General features: G+C 45.4%; 1 protein-coding gene across 3 annotated transcripts in view; it reads left to right on the top strand.

Annotated features, from left to right (window-relative positions):
* Window positions 1–16,132, top strand: part of GFRA2 (GDNF family receptor alpha 2) — a 152,364-nt gene extending 136,232 nt beyond the window's left edge. Inside the window, exons 3-7 of one of the 3 annotated variants that reach the window (XM_006884810.1) lie at window positions 1,105–1,214; window positions 1,939–2,079; window positions 4,597–4,769; window positions 14,412–14,465; window positions 15,686–16,132. In XM_006884810.1, the coding sequence (XP_006884872.1) occupies window positions 1,105–1,214; window positions 1,939–2,079; window positions 4,597–4,769; window positions 14,412–14,465; window positions 15,686–15,808 (601 nt within the window). In that variant the 3' untranslated portion in view covers window positions 15,809–16,132. The remainder of the gene's footprint in view (window positions 1–1,104; window positions 1,215–1,938; window positions 2,080–4,596; window positions 4,770–14,411; window positions 14,466–15,685) is intronic. The other 2 variants (XM_006884808.1, XM_006884809.1) reach the window with 2 other exon arrangements.
* Window positions 16,133–25,319: the final 9,187 nt, after the last annotated feature.

Here is a 25,319-nt window from a genome sequence, read left to right as displayed (position 1 = left end):
GAAGGCAGATGACCGGAGTCCTTTTTGTTGCTGACCTGTTGGGTTATGATAGACGTCTCACTGAGCACTACTATCTGAAAATCATCAGGACAGTATCAGTATATGATCTTACTACTTACCTCTTGGGGTTACTGTGAAACATGAATGCTAAGTTATATGAGGAGCCCTTGACAAAAGGACATTACTCTATTATCATTGTTATTCTTTAACGTGTGGAGTAGGCATTTTGCCGCTTTACAAGCTGATTATAAGGGCTGCTGTGCAGATTAGACTTGGATACCCTGTGACCCACATAACCCTCTGTGTCTAGGCTCTGTGTCAGGGGAAAGGGATGACAGATTGGTGTATGACTCTGTCTTCAAGCAGCATTTAATGGGGAGCACACAGCTGTGAACAAGTCATTAAGAGGCAATGCTACACGTGTCAACATAGGAGAACGGATGATAGAGTGCTACAGGCTCTCGAGAAGAAAAGACTAATTCTTCTTGGGTGGTGCTGGGGAATGTAGGGGAAAGGCGCTAGGTTCCAGAAGAATCCTCATTCTCACAGGGATGTCTCACACTAAGGGACATTTTCTTTAACTTTCTGAAGATTAGCATATTTTACACTCAGATCCTATGAGGTAGTTGAGACGAGTGTTAATGGACCCATTTTGCTGATGAGAAGAATGATATTTTGAAGGATTTGAGCAGAGTCCCTTCAAAAGTAATCCTGTGCCTGTCTTGTTTCCAGGCTTTCTTCACAAAACTCCCCTGGGTCTTTTTTTTATCTTCTTTTGTCTAAAAGATGCATTTTGAGTAAGGTATTTCCATGCCATTAAGTCCCTTTTGCCAGTCAGTCTGTCAGCGAGTCGCTCAAACCTTACATTGTGACTGGCACTCTGGGAAGTCTCTCTCCTCAGAGAGCCCACAGCTTGATAGGGGTGGCAAGCTACTTGTCCTCCTAAGACTTGTTTACCCCACCTTCTCCCTCTCCCCTCCTGGCTTCCTCTCGCCCTTGGAAGCTGCAGAGACGATATTTGTGCCCCTGGTTGTGTGGAGAAGGGCGGGAAAGCCGCCAGACTCAACTTGTGTTTTCTCCTTTGGGTCTTCTCTCTGACATCAGGTCCCGGCTGGCAGACTTCCACACCAATTGTCGAGCCTCCTACCAGACACTCACCAGCTGCCCTACGGACAATTACCAGGCGTGTCTAGGCTCCTATGCTGGCATGATTGGTAAGCACCTCTCCTGAGTGCCTGAGGGTCATAGCAGCTCCTTGTGAGTCTCAGTGGGGCAGAGCCCGTGCTGAGAGCTCCAACTTGCTCTTCTCTGCTGCAGATTCAGACAGAACTCCCAACAGGAAACTGGAGGATAGGCTACCTCTTTATTGAGTAGGAAGGTCCCTAAAATATTTTAAAAATAATAACAAAAGGTAACATTTCCTGCGGGGTTATGGCATTTGGGTTATGCAGTTTGCACTGGCTGTCTTATTTCATTCTTACAGCAGCTCTTACTAGTATTTCCATTTTATAGCTGTTGAAACACAGACTTAAAGAAGTTGGGTAATTTGCCCAAGTTTTACACAGCGAGTAAATATTGGCACTGGGACTCAAACAAGGATGTGAGCATAAGTCTTCCAGACTCCAGGACTTCCTCTCTTCTTGATTATGAAGGAGAGCAAGGCTGCATGCCCTGGAGGAGGCTCCTGAGTATCTTCCCTGCTGTCCTAGTGACAAGGGGTCCAACCTCTTCTCCTCCTCTGGCCCCTCAGACCCCTTTAGGGCCACTTGGATAGTCTATGCCCAGAGTTAGGGCTGTGAGTTGGGATGGATGTGTGTTTTAGGGGGATAGGGTGTCCAGACAGTAGCTAGCTCGGGGTCGTTGTACCTGGGATCTCCTGACCCACAGGAAAAGACTGACTGCTCCTCTCTCCTTCCCCTCCCCTTCATCCCTGCCCAGGATTTGACATGACACCGAACTACGTGGACTCCAGCCCCACTGGCATTGTGGTGTCCCCCTGGTGCAGTTGTCGTGGGAGTGGCAACATGGAGGAGGAGTGTGAGAAGTTCCTCAGGGACTTCACCGAGAACCCGTGCCTCCGTGAGTCCTGGAGCCTTCACCCCGCCTTCAGACGCCACTTCTTCCCCAAGGGGGAGACTGGCAGTCTAGTCACAGCCCTGGTTAAGCCCTTCTTCCTTATCGGGGTGTGTGTTGATATATACATAGGAGACACACACATGCATGTGTATATGTGTATACACAGGCTTCTCTGTGTGTTTTTATTGATTTGCACGTTCATTATTAGAACATTCATTATGCCTTAGTTTACCACTGGAGGCTATGAACATATATCAGGTTTTCTGTCTCTAACTAAAGAGTTCTTGTCTGTTCTCCTGATAGTCTGGTAGTTTCAGCCTTTTCATGAGGATCTCTCACTGCTCCCTTTAAGGAATCTCTTTCATTTGTAATCAGTGACATTCTTTTCAAGTCTCAAGCTCCAAATACCAAGTCTAGCTATATCTGTCAAGCTATGTCTATCTTTGATCTTTCCAGTCTAACTCTCCTTGTTACCCCAAATGCCTATAGACTGCTTACCACTTTCCTTCCCTCCTTTCTTTTCTCTGCTCACTCTTACTTTCTGTATGACCTTGAGTCTTTGGATATATAAGTTATAGTCCCTGTCAGTCTAATGGAGGCAAGTCATAAAGAGGCTGGCCAGTAAGCCTGGTGCAGGGCAAGTAAGATGGAGTGTGGGGGGCTCTTCACAGGGTGCCCAGGAGTCCAGGATGAAGCTGACCGAGTCAGCTTGGGAGAGGGGGTTCCTGTAGAGGTGTGTGCATTTCTCAGAAGAACACCTGCTGGTGGGTAGTGAGGCACTGATTAGTTGAGAGACAGAAAGAACAGAGTACAGATCTCTACAGAAAGCCATGGTTGGTTGAGGAAACGTCAAACCATTCAGCCTTCCTATAGCATTAAAACAACCAGGGTGATTCTGGGCTGACTAGAAGGACCAAGGCTGCCCAGTGCCCTTCCCCTCCTTTGGGAGCTTTTTGATAATATAAATATATCTGTATATTTAAAAAAAAACAAAAAAAACAAAAAAACAACCAGGGTGAGACAGTTACCTGGGCAGATAGAGTCTTTGTGAAGTCTTTGTAGACTAAAAGGCATTTGGACTTTGCTATTATACAGGTGGTATTCAGAGTGTAGGGTGAAAGGGCCTAAGGAGGTAGTACTGGGTAAGGTCTCTATTTTTGAAAGCTCATTCTGGTTGTAATGCACAGGAGGGGGGGGGCTAGGGGGTGTGGGCTCAATAACTGCTCCAGTAAAGTCTAGTCAGGAGCTGTAGGTGGTTAGAGGAGTGTCATGGTGACTGCTGGTGTCTGACTTTGGGTAGATAGACATCTTCAAGACGGAAGGATGGAGAATACTGTTGGAAATGGTAGTGAAAGATGCCTAGTTCTGTTTTAGACATCATGAATTTCAGAGGAGCTCTGATAATGAGCTGCACTGCTCACTCCAAGGACGCCTTCCTCTGGAAGTTAAAATCCACCAGTAACTCCTTAGGAGAAAGATGGGCATTCTCCTATATATTTACACCTGTTAAAATCCAATGGAGGATTGCTAAGAGTTGCAAGTTGTTGGACAGCAATGAGTTTGAGGTTTTGTTATTGTTGTTTTTAAAAGAAATACTGAGGGTTTGATATTTTTTTTTAATGTAATACTGAGATTGATTACTTTGTCATGGGGTCAGGTCTTTGAGGGCAGTTTTATTCAAGTAGATTCTTTGTCTTCAATGAATTAGTGCAATGAAGGTGTGGGAGTTGGTGAGCACACCCAGGGGAGCATATGATGTGAAGAGAGGAAGGGTTGAATTGAAGGCTCTTAGCATGCCAGCAGAGAATGGAACTCTGAAGCAGGATGCATCTGAGGTGGCAGAGGAGCCAGGTAAACCTGTACCTAGCGAGCACTGGGCACATTGTCAGGAGCGGCCAGTCTCTGGAAAAGGACATCAGCTTGGAACGGTAGAGGGTCAGAGAAGGAGAGGGAGACCCTCAATGAGATTGATTGACTGACACAGGACTACAGCAGTGGGCATGAGGAGGCAGAGCATGGCATGGTGAGGATGACACAGGTTAGCGCAAGGTTTCTGTCTGTTGTTCATAGGGTTGCTATAGTTGTGGTTGACAGAACTTAACAACAAGAGTGGAGAACTGGGCCTGGGTAAGGTTCTGAAGGCAGATATGCTGTGCGACACAGATGCCGTTGAGATGGTGGCTCTCTGCATCCTTGCCATGACTTGCTCTTCTTTTTTACTCTGCTTCCAGTTTCTTCCATTTTCTTCTCCTTTTCTATGCTTTACCACATGTATTTCTTTCTATTCTGTCTGCACCCCCCCCCAATTCCTATTTCCTCTTGTTATTTCCTTCTCTGGATAGGAGAGCTTCGTAGGGCCTTGAAAAGAAGTTTTAGATAGTTCCATTTGGATATACTACACTCTCTCCCCAGTTTCTCGACTGTCACCAGGAGTGTCGTGGTCAGGGTGGGGATCAGGAGAAGAAGAGGTGGGGATGGCCTGTGATTTCTCTGATCTGTTTGCTTTCTCTCCTCCAATAGGGAATGCCATCCAGGCCTTTGGCAATGGCACTGATGTGAACCTGTCCCCTAAAAACCCCTCATTCCAGGCCACCCAGACCCCTCGGGTGGAGAAGATTCCTTCTCTGCCAGATGACCTCAGTGATAGCACCAGTCTGGGGACCAGTGTCATCACCACCTGCACTTCTGTCCAGGTGAGGGGGTTTGTGTCTGTGTCAAGGAAGATGGAGACGGGGCAGGTTGAGAGTCGGGAGGACCGTGACTTCAAGGTGGCTGGGGCACCCAAGAGGTGGGAAGAGCTAGTGGGGGTAGTTTTTAATGCATTTGTTCATTTGAACTTACAAATTACAAGTGTATGGACATTTATAATAATTACTGGGTACTGGAGAGGGAGATGGAGGCAAAAGAAATCTAACAGTTATAATTTATAAACTATCTGCTTATTACCAAGTACTAGTATTACCCATGTGCTAGTAGATACATTATCTCACTTAAAGCTCATAATAATGAGGTTTTGATATTATTTTAGATACAAGAAACAGACTCAGGGAGATTAGGTGACACAGCTAGTTGGTTGCAGATTTAAATTCCAAAACTACATATAGCTCCAAAGCCCATGGTGTTCATCTGTTAGTTAGCCCACCCATCTGATGTATATTCTATACCCTGTCTGTGCCAGATATTTTTATAGATCCTAGGGAGGTAGACACAGTCCTGGCTTTTGTGGTCCTTATGGTCTGTGGACAGTAAAAAATTAAGCAGACATTAGACTTGGGCTGAGGTTAATCCAACAATAGGGAATACATTTGTACCATGGAGGTACATCAGAGGGCTCTCCGCAGTCATTCTCCCTCTCTGCTGATCAATGTTGCCTTGCGTCACACAATTTCCTATAGTAGGGTCTCTTTCTAAGAGGCTGGTTCTTGAAACTACAGACCACCCAACACAGCTACTCTCAGTAAAAAACAGACACACAGAGACACACACACACACACACACTCATACCCCTTAATACAAATGAAAGAAAACCTAATACAGAATAATGGGGATATGAAAAGAGAGGAAGAAGTGAAGTGTTGTGTGATGAGAGGGTAGGATAGTTTAGGCTGTAGTTGAGACTTGAATTATCCAAAAAGGCTTGGTTTGGTTTGAGAATATTCCAATGGGGCCACAACCTAAGCAAAGGTGCAGGGAAAGGAAGGAGGCCTGGATATGTGAGACAATGAAGGTACTAGCCTAAGTGGGGTGCTGGTTCACGGGCATCCGCTGGGAACGCACATGGTGAGATGAGGGCCTCAGCAGGGGCCAGGCCTCATGCAAGCATTCAGGTCCTCTTGCATTATAGCCGTATGTGACTTGCCTGCCCTGGCCCGGGAAGCCCTCTTCCTATTTCCCATTCCCTTCCCTGTGGAGCCTCCTGCTCTGTAACAGCTGACCTCCAAGTGCCCTTATGGAGGGCTCAGCTTACGGCCTTTCCATGCCCTGCTACCCTCAATTAGACTGGCCCTCCTGGTTTGGAGTAGGATTCCACTGTCACCCTTGGACAGCTTCTAATTACACCTGCCGTGCCTGAGTAGCTGCCAGCATGGGGCTTGAGGTGCTACTCCACAGTCAGCCACTAGCTCGCTTTTATATTAGAGTGGTGGACAGCCTGGCTGGTCAGGGCTATGCCACCTGTCCACTGACCATGCTGGCTACTCTGAGTTGTCCACATGTCTCTCTGGCACCCAGCAGCGTCTCCTGTGTCACCTTCCTGCTGACTCAGCAACTGCCAGACCTTTCCCAAGGCTCCTGTGATTTATCATGGGCATAAAAAAGTGTGCAGCCATGCCCTCCTGCCAGCCCCCTTGAGTGCCTGATGACTTGGCATGTCCATCTTTTCCCCCTCAGCAGTTTACTAAACTGTCATTCTTTTTCATTTAGCCTCAGCCTGATTTTTTGCCAACTTATCGTCTGGGACCTTGTTTTAATTTTTATTTGATTCCAGTGGATTGTGGATGTAATGGATGATCTATATTGGAGATGGTGCAAATGCTTTATAAACTGAAAGCCATCACTTCACTCAAAAGGTGGACTTTTTTAACGTCCAGGAGTTGAGGAAGCAGCCTGGTAGTTAGAGCCCATGGGCTTGGTCACTGTGGGCCTATTATCTACCTCAATCTGCAGTACCGTCCGTGTCTGTGGGTGGGAGAGCCATGGACAGCCGTCCGAGGATAGAAGAGAGAAACTGACCCTCAAAGAAAGACTCCCCCAACCACCATCACTCGTGGGTTCCTTTCCTATGGAAGTAGAAGGGGAAGAATCTGGATTGTGTTTTCTTTAATATCTTGTCAATGAGCACCTGATTGTGCAAGTTAATAAGTAATATCTTATTAATGAGCACCTGCTCAGTGCCAAGCATGGAGAATGCAGAATGAATGAGCCCTAGCCCCTACCCTCAGCTCACTTGGAGGCTGGCAAGGGTCCTGTCTTCGTCCCCTCTTCATCTAACTTGGAGTGTCTGGCTGAATGGGTCTGTAGTGTCTGTTGTAGAGCCTTTTGGAATCGTGGGCACTCCTTAGAGGCAAGGATGGTGAGGCTTGAATTCACAGGCTTTGGGTTGTTGCCAGGAAGCACCAGTTTCTGTAGAAACACGTCATGCAGAGATGTGGTCCTGTATCATGGTTGAACTCCGTGGGCTGTGCTGGCACATTGGATGCTATATGTGGCTCTGCTTTCACGTCCACTTCTGACCTATGCCTTCATCCTGGAGCAGCCATGCCTACCTAGTTCTCTATGGAGCCTAGAGAGGGCCTGGCAGTGTCTGCAGCCTGGTCTCTCCCTGGGCCTCCTGGCCCTGTTTCAATACCTGTGTCTGTTTCCTCAGATTTCCTTCCTTCTCACTGGGCTCTGGAATGGGGGGATTACAGAGAGCAGGTTAGTTTTGGACAGTAATTCACCAGCCTTTGTTTCTGAAGCTGCGATGCAGTCCTAGTTATTGAGGGTTAGGGAAGAGGTGAGGACAGTGCTCAGCCCTTCCATTTGTTGGTTCCATTCACTGAAATGAAGTGAAAACTTAACAAAAATGGTAGCATAGTAAATATTATTTGATACAATGCCACAAGAGGAGTTCTTCAGGTTGGAAGGCACTCAGAATTTGTCTGGCAAAAATCTACCACCTCAAAGTAGAGTCAACTTTAATGATGTGGATAAAGATTTTGTTTCTCCATTTTATAGCCATGGCTCAGAATGAGAAGAAAAATCCATTAAAAAATGGAATGTGGAATGTACCGAGTATGAATAGAGGAAAATTAGAAGTTATCCAAAGTAAAATGGAACACATGAAGATCAATACTTTAAGCGTTGGCAAGCTGAAATGGACTGATATGACCACTTTTAATATGACATAGTCTACTATGCCAGGAATGGCAAATTGAAGAAGAGTGTTGCATCCATTGTCCAAAAGAGCACTGCAAGATCTATTCTGAAGTACAATGCTGTTAATTACGGAAAAATCTATATACCTACAAGGAAGACCCGTTAATATGATGGCTGTTCAAATCTGTGTACCAACCACTAATGATGAAGATGAAGTTGAAGATTGTTTTCCACTTTTTTTGGCTGCTGTTGATTAAGCATACAATCAAAGTGCATTCGTAATTACTGATAATTAGTGGTTGGACTGCAGAAAATTTTAACAAAGCAGGATGGGTAGTTGGAAAATATGGACTTGGTAATAATACAAATAACACTGAAGATTGTCTGGTAGAATTTTCCAAGACTTATAACAACTTGAACTCAACAAACATATTTACTCATTGTAAATACATTCTCTTCAATGGCATAAAATGATTATACCTGTGGACATTGTTGGATGAAATGAACAAGAATCAAGTTGATTGTAACAGCAAAGCTCACTATCATTAGTCAGAACAAGGTCAGGAGTTGACTGTGGAGTAGATCATCAGTTGCTCATACCCAAGTTCAAGTTAAAACTGAAGGAAAGCAAAACAAGTTCATAAGAGTCAAAGCATGAGCTTGAGTAAAATCCACCTGAATTTAGAGACGGTCTTAAGAATAGGTCCCCGGAGAAGGTCTCTCTATGCTCGGAAAGCTAGAGGATGAGTTAAAAAAAATCATGAGATGGATTTAATTAGCAGGTATAGCAATGATCTTAAACTTGGCAATGACTGTGGGAATGGTGCAGGACCAGGCTGTGCTTCATTCTGTGGTACGTACTGTTGCTATGAGTCAGAACGTACTTGATGGGACTTAACAACAACAACTCAGTGAACTGCTTCTTTATTCTAGCCTTCCAACTTTGTTTGCGTCACTCTGCTTGTGAATCCTTCTCAAATGTTATGCTTTTCGTGTGACCTTTACCAATTGTACTAGGCCCGGTTGCCTCTTACATGTGGACTTCCATTTTGCTTCATTTGAGCTTTTGCTGCATGTTCTGGGTGTGTATACTTGAAGGACAGGACCGATATCTTTGTGCCCTTGTACAGCTAAGTGCATAGTGCCAGGCACTGACAATGTTGTGGTTAGTTGCTTGTCAAGTTGACCCCTGACTCACTGGGCCACTCAGCAGAAAATCTGATTCTGCGTCATTTCTGATTGCATGGAGGAGTGTTGTGACCCATGGCCCTTGGTAGGTGCTTCATAAATGGTGAGTTAAAGAGTCTGTTGACCTTAATTTATGTCATTTATTGGAACTTACAGCTCTCTATTTAGAACAACATCTGTGTTACTGCTGGAAGGCAACTCTTTATTTGGCTTTTCTCCACCCAGTTCATTTTTTTTTAAATACCTTCTGTGTGCATGGTGAAAGAGTATTTTCATCAAGGATGCAGAAAGACTGATTGCTTAGCAGTCTCGTTGGTAACATGACAGGGTTTGAACCAGGATGCACAGTGGGGCTGAGGAGGAAGGCCGACGGTTAGTTCTTTCCCTAGGCGCAATCCATTTTCAGCATCCTTGCTATTTCCTTGGGCTCAGAACACTGATATATGGCCTCATCAAAGCAGCTGAATCCCAGCTTTCCTGTGGAGTTCGCTCAGTGGTACTGGCAAGCTCTAGTAACACATACTCACTTTATCCTTCTTTTCTACACCAGCCAATTTCTGCTTTCACCTTTGGCACTGCCAGTTACATCTTAAGTGTTAAGAGAGGCTACTACAACAAGGTCCTCTTATCATAGGCCTGCAACAGATTCAGCAGCCCCCTTTATTTCTCCCCTTATCTCACTCTCTGGTTCCTTTACACAGTCCTCAAGGCCATGCAAATCAAGGTATGGGGACTGAGAGGCCAGTTGTTAATGCCTTCTAGACATTATTATGCCTAGTAGGCAAACAAACATACCTGATTTTTAAATATGACTTGCTTACAAACTTTGAAAGACAGTTGTCTATAGTTTGGAATACATTCCCTCCTTTCCCAAGTACTTTCATTCATTTATTCACCTGCTCCTGCATTCATTCAGTTATTCAACATAGACTGTTATTACTTTTTTCCCCCCAGGCACCAAGGCTAACAAGTTTAGTGGCTGGTACATTGGTGTTCTACTCACATTGGTAGAACAGACAGGATTCCCACTCAGATAATTATGAGGGAGAAATTCACTGGTATACTAAGAAGACCAACCAATAAATTGTCATGGGGATCCACAGGAGGAAGGGACTGCTTTGACCTGGGAGTAGAGGATTCATGACCGAGCAAAACCTGTTCCTGTGCTTGAGAAAACATCTCCTAGAGAGGTTTCTGAGCCCAGGAAGTTGGAGGAAAATGATCTTCTTCCTCTTCCTTGCCTACTACACTTAACTCTGTCAGTACCTAGAGCCTTATTGTTCTGGCCCAGGTACTAGTGACTAAGTCTGTTGGTGTCTTTAAGGAAATGTGTGAATTTTTTGATATATGGCATTAAGAATAGAGTCAGTGAGATTGCACCAGGCAGAGAAGAAAAGACACAGAGTCAGGAAAGCATAGAGCATATTGAACATGTTGAGTAGAGGTCTCTGTACTATAGACTGCTGTCCAAATCAGGCCTACTATCTTTTTTAAAATAAAATTTTATTGGAACACAACCACATAAACAGTATCTCATTTCAATACTGTTTATGTGCTGCAGACAGAGTTGAGTCGTTGTAACAGAAAGTGTATGGCCAGCAAACTCCAAAAGATTTTCTGTCTGACTCTATAGAAGAGATTTATCACTACTTGATGTAGGAGAGCAGCAGGTGTGTATGTAGATTAATTCGAAGTATATGTGTGGCAAAGAGAGGTATTGGATATGAAACCTGATGATTGAAATGATATAGCTAATGTTGAGACACCACAAAAGGTTTTGTAGCAGAGGAATGTCCTCAGCAGAACTGTGGGTTAGGAAGATTCATCTGACAGAAGGTGGAAAAGGAGAGAAGCTGCAGAAACAAGAAAACCTGTTAGGAGATTTTTGATAGTTGGAAGTAAGATATGAGGAATTGAGCTAAAGAGAGGAGAGGAAGCAGTGTGAGTTATTGGGCGTGTGTGCATGTGTGCAGAAGGAGATAGCCCTCGTGACTGATGGTTGGGGCACAAGGACAGGAGGAACCCACAGTGGCTCAGGGCTTGTGTGTCGAACCAAAGACAAAAGCAGGAACTCAGGAGAGAGTTGACAATTTGCACCATAAGTTTTCCCTTAGATACAACACCAGACTTTTCCCCCACCATCTGAACTAGACTAGTAGGCTTCTGGAACTACCAGCCTGGGATTCAGTGGTGGAGAAGAGTCAGAGATGGACAAAGAAGGAGTAGAAGGACAATTCCCATCCAATTCACCGGCAATAGGGACCTCACTTGGGAGACTTGTCTAGAAGGCTGAACCTTTGCCACCAACTGCTTCTGCATCTGCATTCCTTCCCAATTCATGTCTCCCAGTGCCACCTGCATGACTTGCTTCTTTAATGCTTCTGATGGTGCCTCACAGCCCGGCCCAGGCACTCAGTTCCCCTCACAGGGTGCAGCTGCTCACTTTCTAGACAGGGGGCTTTGCTGTTGAAAAGCCCTGTTTTCTGCCAACGTAGGCCAGTTCCTTTTGGGAGTGTGTGATTCCAGAAACCCTGGAATTGCCTCAGAATAGGAGCAGGAACATGGGCTAGAGGAAGCTATATTTTCCACTCCTAGATCCCATCAATTAGAATTCAATCCATTTGATCGATGTGGAGGTGATTGTATGGGTGTATGAGCCCTCCCAACCCCCATGGCAAAGCTGTGACTTACTCATCTTTGAAACTCCTTAGTGAAGGGTGTGTGTGTGTGTGTGTGTGTGTGTGTGTGTCTCCAGGATGAGTGAAGGAAGAAGAGGCATTGCCCAGAGAATGCAGGAGTGAATGTGAGTGATCTTTTTCTCTGTTCACTTCTACTTTAAGAGAGGGTCAACAAATGGGCAGTCACCCCAGCTGTTTTGCCCAGTACTAGGCTGGGAGCCCCAGGCTTGCCATTAGGGGAGGTGACTGCAGCTTCATAGTCTGTTGGTTTTTTGAAATCAGATGGAGGTCTGCCTGGGGCAGAGACTCCTTGTACATAGCTTCCCAGCTGTCATCTGCTGTGCTGTGGGCTGCAGCAAGCAGAGTAGGACTCAGGGGGCTGCAGTCAAGCCCCAAACCACCAGCTTACCTAGACTTCATCTTGCAGCTTCTGCCTCTGTCTCCACTCCTTCATAGATTTTCTCCTAGGTCATGCTCTAGGATCCTTTTTACATGTGACTGTGCCTCTTGCTGTGTGGAATTAATCAACCCTTACATTTGTATAGAACCTTGCGATGCCAAATGCAGTATTCCATCTACTTTTCACAATAGGTTTGTGAAGTAGGTTTGTCCATCCCAGTTTTACAGATAAGGAAACTGAGGCTCAAATAGATGAAGTCACTTGACAGACACAGAATGTCATTGCAGGCAAGATCTTGGAGGTATTCTAGTTGTTTCTGCAAATCTTGTCTTTTGTTAAAAACAAAACATTTCTCCTCCTTCGCCCACCTCAAACATTTTAAGCATAACTCTCATATAACAAACAAAAATTGAGCTGTTTTGGTTGAAATGGGTGTTAATCTTAATCCTACCCCAATTGTTTGTCTTGGTGAGTATATATTCCTCCGCCACTAGTTGTTATAAAGTCAACTCCTATTCATAAAGATCCCCCATATCTGTCAGGAACTTTGCTCGACGGGGTTCCCAGGAGCTGATTTTTTGGAAGTACTTCATCAGACTTTTCTTTTGAGGTACCTTTGGGTAAACTCAAATATCTGATCTATTAGTTCATAGACAAGTGCTTTAAACATTAGCACCACTGGAGACACTGATTATATACAAAGTTTTATATTCAGTAGGCACTGTGGTGACCTCAAAAGGGAGCGGGGTGGTGACATATCTACCATATTCTGAAACTGTTATAGAAAGAGATGATGCTAGCAGTAAACGGGGCTGAATGCAAACCCCTGCAGGGCCCAGGACAGCCCTTATTTCACAGGAGCTGTGAGGAAAGCAGAGGTGAGCCTGAGTGAGCGCTGGGGAAGGGGAAAAGGTAGGGCAGTTAGATTGAAGATAAAGATTACAGTGCAGCCTTTGAGATAGGCCTTTCAGGGCTATGCCTGATTCTGGGGAGTAGAAGCCAGTTCATAGGGTCATAAGCACGTGCTCTTCAGCAGAGGAAAACAGATTGGTGGGTGGGCCGACCATATTTTGATTTCTAGAGAAATCAGTGCTATGGTCTTGAACAGATCTTCATAGTTCCATAGCCACTATGCTAATCATCACTGTGGGCCTATCTCTACTATCAGCGGTGACTCTGTTCTTGGCTGGGATCTCTGTGTGACAGCTGGGGCCTTGTCTAGCTGAGCAGATGCCCTGGATTGTAGATTGCCTATAATGTCCAAGGGATTATTGATACTTCTGGCCAAGCACAGTGATTTAGGCATAATTTCTTGGGCATCTCAGTTGCTTCTGGTGGCCAAAACTTCACTGTAAGTGCCTTGGGAATGAAACAACTTGAAGCCAGGACAGAAACAAGGAATCCCTCAATTAGTTCCCATGGATTACTATTATTATGACGATCACAAAGGATTGACTATTCTTCATGCCTGTACACTGACCCTTCATCCAAGTGATTATAGGGCTGAGAATGGTTGTGCCAGACCTTCCACACGCCTCACTTTGTCTACAGAAGTCCCATGTGCTGCACATCTGTTTAGCGTAAGACTGGCTAACATTTGGCATAGTCGCCCCGTGTCCACCTAGCAAGTATCTGTGCCAAACATCACTAATCAATCACAGCTCTCTTCCCCACTGAACCCGCGGGAGAGTTCCTGGCCTTCCTCTATATAGCCCTCCAGCGGCCATGATGACTTAATTGGAGCTGGCTCTCTGAAGCCTGTTCTGATTGGTGGCATTTGTTCAGGCATGCGTGCAGCTTCTAGTGAAAAATCATTTGCTGAGTTGCTATTGTGAGCGGACCACTGCTCAGAGCAAAGGAAAGAGAAACTTGGCCCTTGATTCTTGAGGGACTCTGGATAAGAGCAAGAGAGACGTGTGAATATCTTATTGCTACAGAACACTGTACAATGAAAGGAAGAGTCTTGAATCATGCACTCCAGGAGCCCAGAGGAGACAGGCCTAAGTGCTGAGGGTGTCATTGTGAGGGCGTCAGTGCTGAATTGGGTCTCCTGGGGATTAAGCCAACATTGTTCACTCCATACTATGTGCTTAGAGATGTTAGAGGTGAATGCCAGGATCATGGGTATTTGGTTTTCTATGAGTCGGTGAGCAGAGCCTGGCCCGAAACCCAGCCTCAGAGACATGTGCTTACTAATGCCTTTTCTCCCACAGGAGCAGGGCCTGAAGACCAATAACTCCAAAGAGTTAAGCATGTGCTTCACAGAGGTGAGTGAGGAGCAGAGTGGTGGGGTAGGGGTCGGGGGTGTGGAAGATTGGGCCAGAGGGAACTTTTTGTGAAGTAAGGCTCTGAGCCCCCAGATCCCATTGCACGGCTTGTGCTATCTGAGTCTCTGGTCCATCTGGATCTGGTAGGGCATACTCGGCTGGGAGGATATGCAGGGCGAGCTGGGCTATAGCTGGATCGTTGGCTGTTTCCATGTGAAAGAAATAAGTATCCACTCTGACAAAAGCCCATCTCAAGTTTTCCTTAGTCTAAGAAAAAAATATTATCGAACACTTCCTATGTTCTGGTTTCTATAGTATTTAGGAAATTCAGACGTGGAAAAAGAATCTCTTCTTTAAGGAGCCCCCAGTATAGGAGTTCAGATAGGACTTATAGACCTAAGGTGATAACTTCTAAAAAGTACTCATAAATTTACTGCCACTGATTCAATTCCAACTCCTAGTGACCCTATACAACCAAGTAGATCTTCCCTAAGTGTCCTGAGGCTGCAAATCGTTATGGAAGCATACTGCCTCATCTTTCTTCCTTGGAGCAGCTGGTGTGTTCAAACCACTAACCTTTTGGCTAGGAGCCACTTCACCATCAGGGCTCCTTAGAGAATAACTTTAGATGAGAAGAAACGGCAATGTCAGATTCCAGAGAAGAGAGATGTGCAAGGAAGGCTTGCTAGAGGAGGAGGCACTTGAATAAAGCTAAGGACAGGGCATTTTGCTGACACAGTGATTGTAGCAGTGGGCGGGAGCATATTGGGGATGACGAGGATGGTGCAGCATAGCCCAGGTTCAGATCAGCTGTTCCTGGGGTCACTATGAGTTGTAGTTGACTTGAGGGCACCTAACAGCAACAGCAAGGACAGGAGAACCTGTACTTTTCTGTTCTCTCAAGAAGCAGATTCTTGTAGAGCCTGAGAATGTCTGCTTCAAGATCTTTATCCAGTTGCTCCACTCAACTGGGACACAAAGGCTCTCCTTCATGTGGCAGGGTCAGGCCTGAGAGCCAGATAAAAGCCCGTTTTCATGGAGTGTGTACATGCCCGGGCTCATGAAAGCGTGCTTCTGCATTCAGAGGGCTGAGGAGGATGTCTCTGGGTCCAGAGGGTAGGTAGAAGCTTGCGGGATCCTGCTCTTAAGTTCTTCCAGTCCTGCTGACTTTTGTTTTATTGTTCTCTTTGTTTCTGTCTCCCCTTCTCCTGTGGACCCAGCTCACCACAAACATCATCCCAGGGAGTAACAAGGTGATAAACCCTAACTCAGGCCCCAGCAGAGGCAGACCGACTGCTGCCTTGACCACACTCTCATTTCTGCTGCTGCAACTGGCTTTGTAGGTCCTGGGAAGCACAGTGGAAGATTTCTGGAAGCTTCACTAACGAGAAACACCTGCCCGACAAAATGGAAACACACACAGACACACAAACACACACCCTTGCAAAAAAATTTTTTTTTTCTCTCCACCTTGTCTCTGAACTTTTCTCCTCCCAGGTTTCTTCTCTGGAGAAGTTTTTCTAAACCAAACAGACTGGCAGGCGGGCAGCCTGAGAGTGGGTGCCTGAGGTCCCCTGGCAGGGGACATTCAGTACTGAGGAGGGTGAGAGGGTCCAGGAACACCCTTCACGTTCTCCTGGTGGTTCCTCTCTGGACACCCCTGAAGCTGTAAGCCCAGGGTGGGCGAAGAGACCTGTTGCTGTGCCCGAGGCAGGCCGGGGCAGGAACTGCACTGCTGTCCTCCCGCTGCCCACTGTGGGGACTCACCAGGGTTTGCAGAGGGGCGTTGCCAGCAGAGCCATGAAGCTGGCCATTGACGATTCCTGGTGGACTCCTTTGACATCTGCTCTTGGCTTCAAGCATGAAGTGGTTTTCACTTCCCTCTCTCCCTCCTCCCTGCTAAGTGGTGCAGGTCCTGGTGGGCCTGTGTCTGTTGTGTGGACCCCTATGGGTGCCTGTGGAGGAACGGGGGCTATGGGCTCCCCATGACCTTTCACGGGGCATAGCTTCACCATGGCTCAGGAGCTCTGCTCACCCCTCTGGGGAAGGTAGCACAATGTGGGCACCTGCTCGGGGGGCCTCTTCCCTTTTTGTGGTAAGAATTTTGAAATCAAAGAGAAAGTAAACTTTGTTGGTTTTTTTTCAGTTGTAAGTGGGTCCATTTGCTGGGTCTCCTTCAGGGAGAGAGGCCACTGATAGTGACAGAGGAGACCACCGAGGTCTCTCATGTGCATTCTGTCCCTCTCTCTCTTCCCACCTCCTCTTTTTCATGTTCTCTTTCCTCATTTCCGAGACATACATCAACTGTATGTACATAGCCAGGCTCCTTTCTCAGCATATATGTATATACACATCCATATACATATATTGTGTGGTTTCCCCTTTCTTTCCTTTTTTTAGGAAACAGATCTATCAGAATAATACTCCAAACAGATGAGGGAAAATGTATTATTGTAAAGTTTATTTTTTTTAATAATGTTGTCTATAATGGAGGGAAAAAGAAACTAAACGTACTCCCTTGTGTTCCTGCTCCAGTTGGACCAGCTGCGGAAGGGGGTCGCTGATAGTATTCTCGCTTAACCAAGGCTCCAATAAACGTACTAGGAAGCAATTTGCCTTCTGCCTCACTAAGGTTGTGTCTTTCCCGCTGGTTCGCTCTTCACTTAGGACCACCTCCTGGCTGCTTACCTTAAGCTCCAGATGCCTCTTAGGAAGTGTGTGCATGGGTGTGTTTGAGAAGGATGTGGTAAATGCCTGTACGTGCACACAAATGTAAAAAGCCTTGTGCTTACGCAGATCCATCCTTAGGACCATGATTGTGGGTGGATAGACAACACTAGAGAATTTTTCCACTCCTTGGGTGTGAGATTCCAAGCAGCCTGTTAAGTACTCTAGTCCTTTGATTTGTTAGCTCCTCCCCTTCCCACCTCCCTTTCCTAATCAGTAAAAATGCCCTTTGACTCCAGGCTGGATGAGAACCAAGTAACCTTGGGGATGGAAGAGGAGGAGACAAGTTGGTGACACGCCTCTGGTGTACTTTTGCTTTAAGGTTGCCTGGGAGACCCTGGGCCTGTTAGGTGTGGCTCTTAGTCATGTGTAGAGTGGAGGGGCGCCTCTTACCTGGGATGCAGGGATTGCTTTGCAGTGCATAATTCCCTTGGTTTCTTGGGCTCCCTGAAAAGGACAATGGTGGAAATTCAGGGGCAGGTCTCAAAAGAGTAATACTTTTTATTCTCTGTCCAAACTTTCTGCCCACATTCTACCCACACACTGGGAAGCCGTGCTCCCCCTAGAGAGGCCCAGGCAAGATGCCTGAGTGAGGGGCTATGAGTGTGTGCGTGGGCACAAGTGCAGACTTGCAAGTGTTCATGTGTCTGCATGAATGGATGGATACAGGGAAGGATGGAGCAGAGGCTGGAAGCAAGGGTGTTTTCCCACTGTCAGCATGGTCTTCAGCAACCAGACGCCACCAAAAGGTGACGAAATGCCACTTTCTAGCTTTCCAAACTTGGGTCTGCCCAAATGGCTCCTGTTCCTGGTTTCATACACTAGAGGAGCTGGCTCACAGTGTTGGTTACTGGTGTGTAATGTGGAGTGCGCCTCGCACCCTTTCAAACGCTACATGAACAAGAACCCAGCCAACTCTCTTCCCTAGTTGTTGCCATGGATACAGATGGCTGTGAAGTCCACCTGGGAACCTATAGTCTTTGCAGACAGCACATCCTATGATTAACAGAAAAGGTAATTCTTGCAAAGTTGAGAGAAATTGACTCACAGAATCTATGGGAAGTGGCAGAGGGCAAGAGTCAAAGGTCATCTGAAGAGATTGAAGGCAAGAGCTTCCAGGTCAGCATACTCTTGCCAACAATTGAAGGTGAACGACTGCCAACCATTGTCCTGAACTGGATCCTACTATATGTGAGCGGGAGAGGAAGAATATTTCATATCTGACATCCCCAGTGTTTGGTGGTCTTTTAGACTGCATACTGGGGGCAAGAAAATATCTCCAAAGGGTATTTTGACATATTAATATGAAGAGGGAGTGGATGCTACAAAGTTTTAATCTGCCTTAGAGCATCTCCCCATTTGGGTATCACAGTGGCTGTAATTTTACTATTAAATATTCATTCCTTTGGCTAAGACAATTCCCATTCCTCTGATCTTCACACAATAAGCAAATAAAACTGGGAAGAATAATGTTGCTGCTTTAATGCCAATTAGCTTTAACAGTTTGCATGCATCTTAGTTACAATAATGACATTTGGGCCTAGATAGTGAGATTAAAATTGGGGAGCAGACAGGGAGAAAAGCAGGGACAGAATTGAAGATGATTGGTAGGAAGCATCAGAGATAGATTTTATTTCAGAGTTATTTTGGGAAGAGTGCAGAGACATGCTGTATCCACTATATCTTTACCCCAAAGTCAGCAAAGTACACAAAATTAGCTTCTGTGCCACTAGCCCCTTGGGGATTCCTGATCTGGGATATGCATCTATCTGTAAGGTTGCATTAGCCATGTTTTCAAGGTTCCAGTACCTTGTTCAGTCTATAACTACATTCCCAGCTGCTTCTCCTCTTGGTGAGAGAAGCTTCTAGGGTGGGGACATTGTTCTCCGCAACAACCCAAGCATTAGTTTCCCATCTCTTTTTAGACCCTTGCCACCCTCTTCATCATAGCTAAGATCAGTGGACTCTAAGACCAGCAGAAACCCCTGACACGTTGTACAGTACTTCTGGTTCACTTCTGTTCTGGTGATGCTCCGAGACCAGACACAGGGCTCTCTGTACCCTGGCCTCTGCCTTTATAACCTCTTGACTATACTGGTTTTCTAGGACTGGGTCACCTCACTTTGGGTAGCTCTTTTGGGAAATAACTCTTACTTGAATTGTTAGGTTTTACCTGAGTCTTGCTGTCTACACTGGACCTTCCTGTTGCAGCCATCTCTCTCAATCAGCCTGAGGCTGCCCTGCCTAGCCAGATTCATTCCAGGCTCACCTGCTCATGGAAATACGCCTTTTCCACCAGTAGCCTTGGTTTAATGTGTCCTCAGTACTGTTGCTTGTTGGTTTCTAGACCTCAAGGGTGTGATAGTGTACACAGTGGTTTAATTTTGTGCCCAAAATGTCTTTATGTGTGTGTGTGATTGCAGAAGCATTATATGCACATGTGTGTTTCTAGTTCTCGGCCCTACCAGGTGCCTATGTGAGAAAGATTTTATTTACAGAAGGGCAAAGTCTCAGTATTGCCTGCTGCCTGAGACTTCATTACCAGCCCTGTTGTTGTGCGATGTTGAGTTGAAACTGACACATAGCTGTTCCTCATGTGGGTTTTCAGAGGCTATAAGTTGCCGTTGGGTTGGCAGTGCAACTCTTTCTTTCCCATCTAGAAGAATTTCCTTAGATTTCTAGCATTTCTGCAGCCAGAGTGCTCCTTAGAGACAAGGATGGCGAAGCTTCGTCTCATGTCCTTGTTGTTAGGGTGGCTGTTCCTTGGAAAGGGACATGATGCTTGGAAAGATGAAGGGCAATGAAAGTGAGGAAGACCCTCAAAGAGATGGACTGACACAGTGACTGTAGCAGTGAGCTCAAGTGTGTCGCAGATGATGAGGATGGTGCAGGATAGGGCAGGGTTCATAGGCTCACTGTAAGGAGTACTCAACTAAGTGGTACCTAACAGCATAGCAAGTGGAGGGCTTTAACAAACAGAAGAACTGATGCCTTTGAGCAGTGGTGTTGGAGAAGAGTATACTATGGACTGCCAGGAGTCATCCTAGAGAGGGTGGGACCAGGCTGAGGTTTCATCTGATATACTTTGGACATGTTGCAAGGAGGGACCAGTTCTTGGAGAGGGTCATCATGCTTAGAAGGGTGGAGGGACAGCACAAGAGAGGAAGACTCTCGATGTGATGGATTGACTCAGTGACTGGAGTAATGGGAGTAGGTGTGTCAGAGACAGTATGGTTAGCATGGGATAGAGCAGAGTTTAGGGCTGTTGCACATCGGGTTGCTATGAGTCGTAAGTGACTTGATGGCACATAACAATAACAACAGCAACAACAGTTTAGGAGTCTAGAAGTTTCGATTCATGGTGCCAACTCTATGGAAAACCCATCCCTCTTTCTCACCTTGTGTAGGAAAGTCCTTATTTCCTTCAGCAGATGTTCTTGCAGATCTCCACGTGTCCTGGTCTGCCTCGATGCCTAGGAGCTTCATTGAGCAGGGACCCAGAATCCAAAAGGCTGCATTCCAGTCTGGACACTTCTTTCTTGGTCTTACTGAGGTCTCCTACTCTCAGCTCCTTTTCTTTCCTTTTAAACTTTTGTGAGATAGAAGATAAGGAAACTCTCCTTATACTAGCAACTGATTTAAGGGGGTGTTGTGTTCCATTCTCAGTCCTTTTACAATGATTTGGTTTATTCGATGGGGGATCATTTCATGGTTACATTATATGTCTTTTTGGGGGGTTGGATACCCAATTGTATCTATGACATCAGAATTTTTGGACACCTTCCAATTTAGTCTACTAGGATGCAAGGAGAGAAAAGTGGTCACATACTTTATGTTAAGACAAGCAAATGTATTCATAAACCTGCTGCCCATTCCTTTAAAGTCTCAGTTGGGGGGCATGGATATTAATCTTTTAGAAATGAATTATGTATTTTTTTAACAAGTTAAAGTCATTTGGAACCAAAACTGGTGAAGAAGGTTGGTGGAATTCTCTGAAGGGGGAAAGTGGTGGGAAGGCTGGATTCTAGTCAGTTAGCAGGTGGCTTTGGGCAAGTCTTGTTCAACCTTGGCTACCTCACCTGTGAAGTTTCACTCATGACAGTTAATTCTAAACACACTCAAGATGAAGAGGGAGAAGGGTGGGAGAAGGAAGGTGAGTAGGAAAAGAAGAGGGACAGAGGAGGACCGAAGTAGACAGACAGACTGACTGTCAGTCTGTGGTCTTTGCTCAGCACGCCAGCATTTCTGAGAGGAGTGCTCCAAGACTGGAACAATCATAGGAACAGGAACAGTATGCCTCAGTGACCACTTAGCATTTTAAAGTTCTCTGTTGTAGGTTTGGGGTTTTTTTCCCTCTCATTTTTAACCCAGACTTCCTACTTAATAGTTATACCTGCTTTGTTCAAGCCAGCAAATGGAATAGAAAGGGCTTTGAAATCTTCTCAGAGATGCTGTTTACAAAAATCAAGGCCATGGAGAGTCATCAATTAACCAGAACATTATTTGTTACATTCTACTTTTAGAATGAAGTGATGCTGTGTTTCCCAGAGCAGAAAAATGAGAACATACGGTTTAGAAGGATGTTGACAGCGTTGCGGAAAATGAAAACAAAGCCAATTATGGGACTATATATAATTTAACTAATGCTTATTCGTTGATATGTACTAGCCACTGTTTCATTGACTCTTAGTTGGTATCTGACATGGTTAGTGTCATTCTCATTCTACTGAGGTGAGAACTGAACACAGAGAAATTACTATTTTGTGTAAATAGTACAGTTGATAAATAACAACATAGGAATCCTAGTGACACTGCTTCAGGGTTGTGCTGCTGAGTGAAAGGTTGGTGGTTTGAGCTCATCCAGTGACTTTAAGGAAGAAAAGATCTGGCAACTTGCTCCTGTAAATATGTTGTTGTGTGTCATCAAGTAGGGACTGACTCATAGCTGATCCTCCAGCCAGTTTTCAGTGGCTGTAAATCTCTCAGGAGGACATTTGCTCATCTTTCTGCCTCGGAGTAGGTATATTTGCATTGCCAGTGTAACTTCTTACCATTAGGCCTCCAGAGCTCCAAAGAAAGCCCTATGAGATATCTCTCAATTCTGTCACATTGGGTCCCTGCCAGTGGAAAGTGACTCAATGGCACTACCACCAAGTGGCAGCACTCAGATACAAACCCAAGAAGGTTGGCTTGTAGTGCTTGTAGTACTACAAGTACAGTGCCACACTGCTGCCTGGAATGAGCAGTTCAGTGTGTGTTGTGTACTGCGTTGGCCTGTGGCCGCCCTTGAAGTTAGCCAGACCCCCCACAGTGCTCCACTTAATCTGGGCCTCCAAGCTGCGCCCTCCTCTCCCTCTGCAGTGCCCTGAGCACAGCGCCTTGTGAGGCTCAACAGGAACAGACCATCTGCAGATGCAGGGTTGATTGTATCTTTGTATCTCTCTCCACTAGGGGGAGAGTCTTGCAAATGGCTTCATTAAGTCAAATCTGGCGTGGAGTTGGAAGGCAGAAACATAGAGGATGATGCTCAACAGTGTGGATCCCTGATGAGTTCTTTCAGGAGGGCATGGAGAATATGATCGAGCTGCTGCTCCAATGTTTATCATTCTGCTTTTGCTTGGATTGATCCTAGTTGCCTTGTTGGGAATAGCTTTGGATTGTTGTTGTTGTTGTATGTGCCATCGAGTCGCTTGTGACCTATAGCGACCCTATGTACAAGAGCTCTAAATGCTGTTCTAACCTGTGCCAACCTAGCCATCTCAAATGCAGTTATTCCCACCGCTCCAGTCACAGAATTGATCCATCTCATCAAAGGTCTTCCTCTCCTTCGCCGCCCCTCCACTCTGCCAAACATGATGTCCCTCTCCAAGGACCAGTCCCTCCTTGCAACATGCCCAAAATATGTCAGACGAAGCTTCAGAATCCTTGACTCCAGGGAACACTCTGGATTCACCCTCTTTAGGACAAACCTGCTTATTCTCCTAGCAGTCCATGGTATAGTCAACACTCGTCTCCAGCACCACAGCTCAAAGGCATCAATTCTCTTTCTATCAACCCTATTCACTGTCCAACTCTCTGATGCATAGCACATAATTGTGAAGACTATAGCCTGGATCAGGCACACCTTAGTCTCCAGCCTGACATCATTGCTCTTCAGTACTCTTGAGAGGTCCCTCACAGCCGACTTTCCCAATGCAATTCGTCTCCTGATTTCCTGGCTGCTGTTACTAAGAGTGTTGATTAGAGCCAAGGAAATTAAGACTGTTAACTATCTTTGGATAGAAATGGATTTTCTAGGAAAGAGACCAACTTGCTAGCTAGGAACTGCACTGCTTTTGCTTTGGGGTCATGGTAGATGAATGGAAAGGACATATGCTTGAGAATCAGCTAGACAAACCTCTGTTTGAAATCCAGATCTGGTGACATTGACCAATTAGAATTCCAGTTTACCATCTCTAATGTGAAGATGGGAGTTCTGGTGGCCCAGAGGTAAGGAGTTGTGCTGCCAAGCCAAAGGCAGGTGATTCAAATCTACCAGCTGCGCTATGTGGGGAGAAAGATAAGGAGTTTCATCCCAAGCAAATTACAGCCTCTGAAAACCCTCTGGAAGGTCAGCTATGAGTTGGTTCTGACTCAAGGGTACCTACTAATAACACAAAGAGGGGAGTGCCTTATAAGTATGTGTCAGGTTTACATGGGCACACAGTGTGTGCTTAGCCACGTTGGCACCCTCCACCCAGTTGGTATGTGGCCCTAGGCCTTCTGGGATCCTCTCAGTAGTAGGAGGGACTGATTCATTGGATTCTATCCTTAGTGCTTCTCATCTTTTCATTTCTACGCTCTGAGAAATGTTCACAGTTTTCCCATGGCAAACAAAAGAACACAACTGTATCAGACACTTGGACTGAGCCTTTGAATGTACTGCCAAGTGAGAGTTGAGAGGGCAGGAGGAGCGGCGGAGGGGAAAAGGCAACTTCCTTGTATTTGTAAAACAGCTGATTTGATCTGAGAGTCACCTGGGACTTGCTACAGAACATCCAAATGTCACATTCTCTGGAGTGCTTTGATTGCCTTTCTCCTCATCCAGGCATGAAGGCAGGGGCAGCGTGGCTAGCTAGATCCAAGTGCATCAGCTCAGAACTGAAAACAGAACACCCGTTAGGCATGCTATCTGGAGGGGAATGCTGGTACTGAGGGCAGCAGGCTGGTATGCAGACCCTTGGACGGAGCAAGCTGGGCTCTGGATTTTGAGCCGCAGGTTCTTAGGAACTCCCTGAAGGGAATGAACCTCAGGTAGTCCAAAGCCAGCTTTTGAAAAGGAGTCCTGAGTCATCTGAATATTTTCTTAGTGGAGTCCTTTTTTCTGTTTTCTTAATAGAACACAATAATACAATGCTGTGGGAATCTGATGACCTGAAAACCTATTCTCTTGATATTTCTAGTGTATACTGGGTACCTGGGTTCACAGTCTGGCCCTGTCATTCATTGATCAGCTTCATGATCTTAGCTAAATTGCTAGACCTCTTTGAATCTTAGAAAGGTTGCTATGGATTGAAGATTGACTCATAAGAGTCATATATAGGCTTATGGGCCAAGCTATCTATTTATGCCTGGCTTTTTAGCTAGAAAACATTCATAGACAACATGTAAAGAATGGAGTGTGGTAGTCTACCAATAAAACTACATTTAAAAAAAACAAGTATGGACTGGATTTGACTTCCAGACTAGCATTTGCCAACATAGGTGATTTTCAAGGTCTTTTTTTCTGTTGCCAAATTTATTCCCTTTATGTCAATTTTACATTTGATCAATTTCAGGCTGCAGAAGTTGGTAGAAATCTTGATTTCTTTCACTTTTGTTGACTTTACCGCTTAACAAATAAATTTGATTAATAGTTGTATTAACAGGCCTGCCTTATATGTGTGTGGGTATTAACCAATCACTGATAGCATTGTAATTCAGGAGAGAGTTAAAAATGTTCTTTTTGATGATGAATGTCATACCATTCTGCTTCAATTTGTCATACTCATCATAGTAAACATATGACCATCTGATTCAAAATGAGCAATACCAATACTGATCCAGTTTGGTGTCCTAACGCCTAGGGTATCAATAAAAGGGACCTAA

The sequence above is a fragment of the Elephantulus edwardii genome, unplaced genomic scaffold (assembly GCF_000299155.1).
Source record: "Elephantulus edwardii isolate Elephantulus edwardi_28Jun2011 unplaced genomic scaffold, EleEdw1.0 scaffold00038, whole genome shotgun sequence".
NCBI classification, from domain to species: Eukaryota; Metazoa; Chordata; class Mammalia; order Macroscelidea; family Macroscelididae; genus Elephantulus; species Elephantulus edwardii.
Note: the sequence above shows the minus strand (reverse complement) of the source record. Positions and strands in the feature narration are given on the sequence as shown.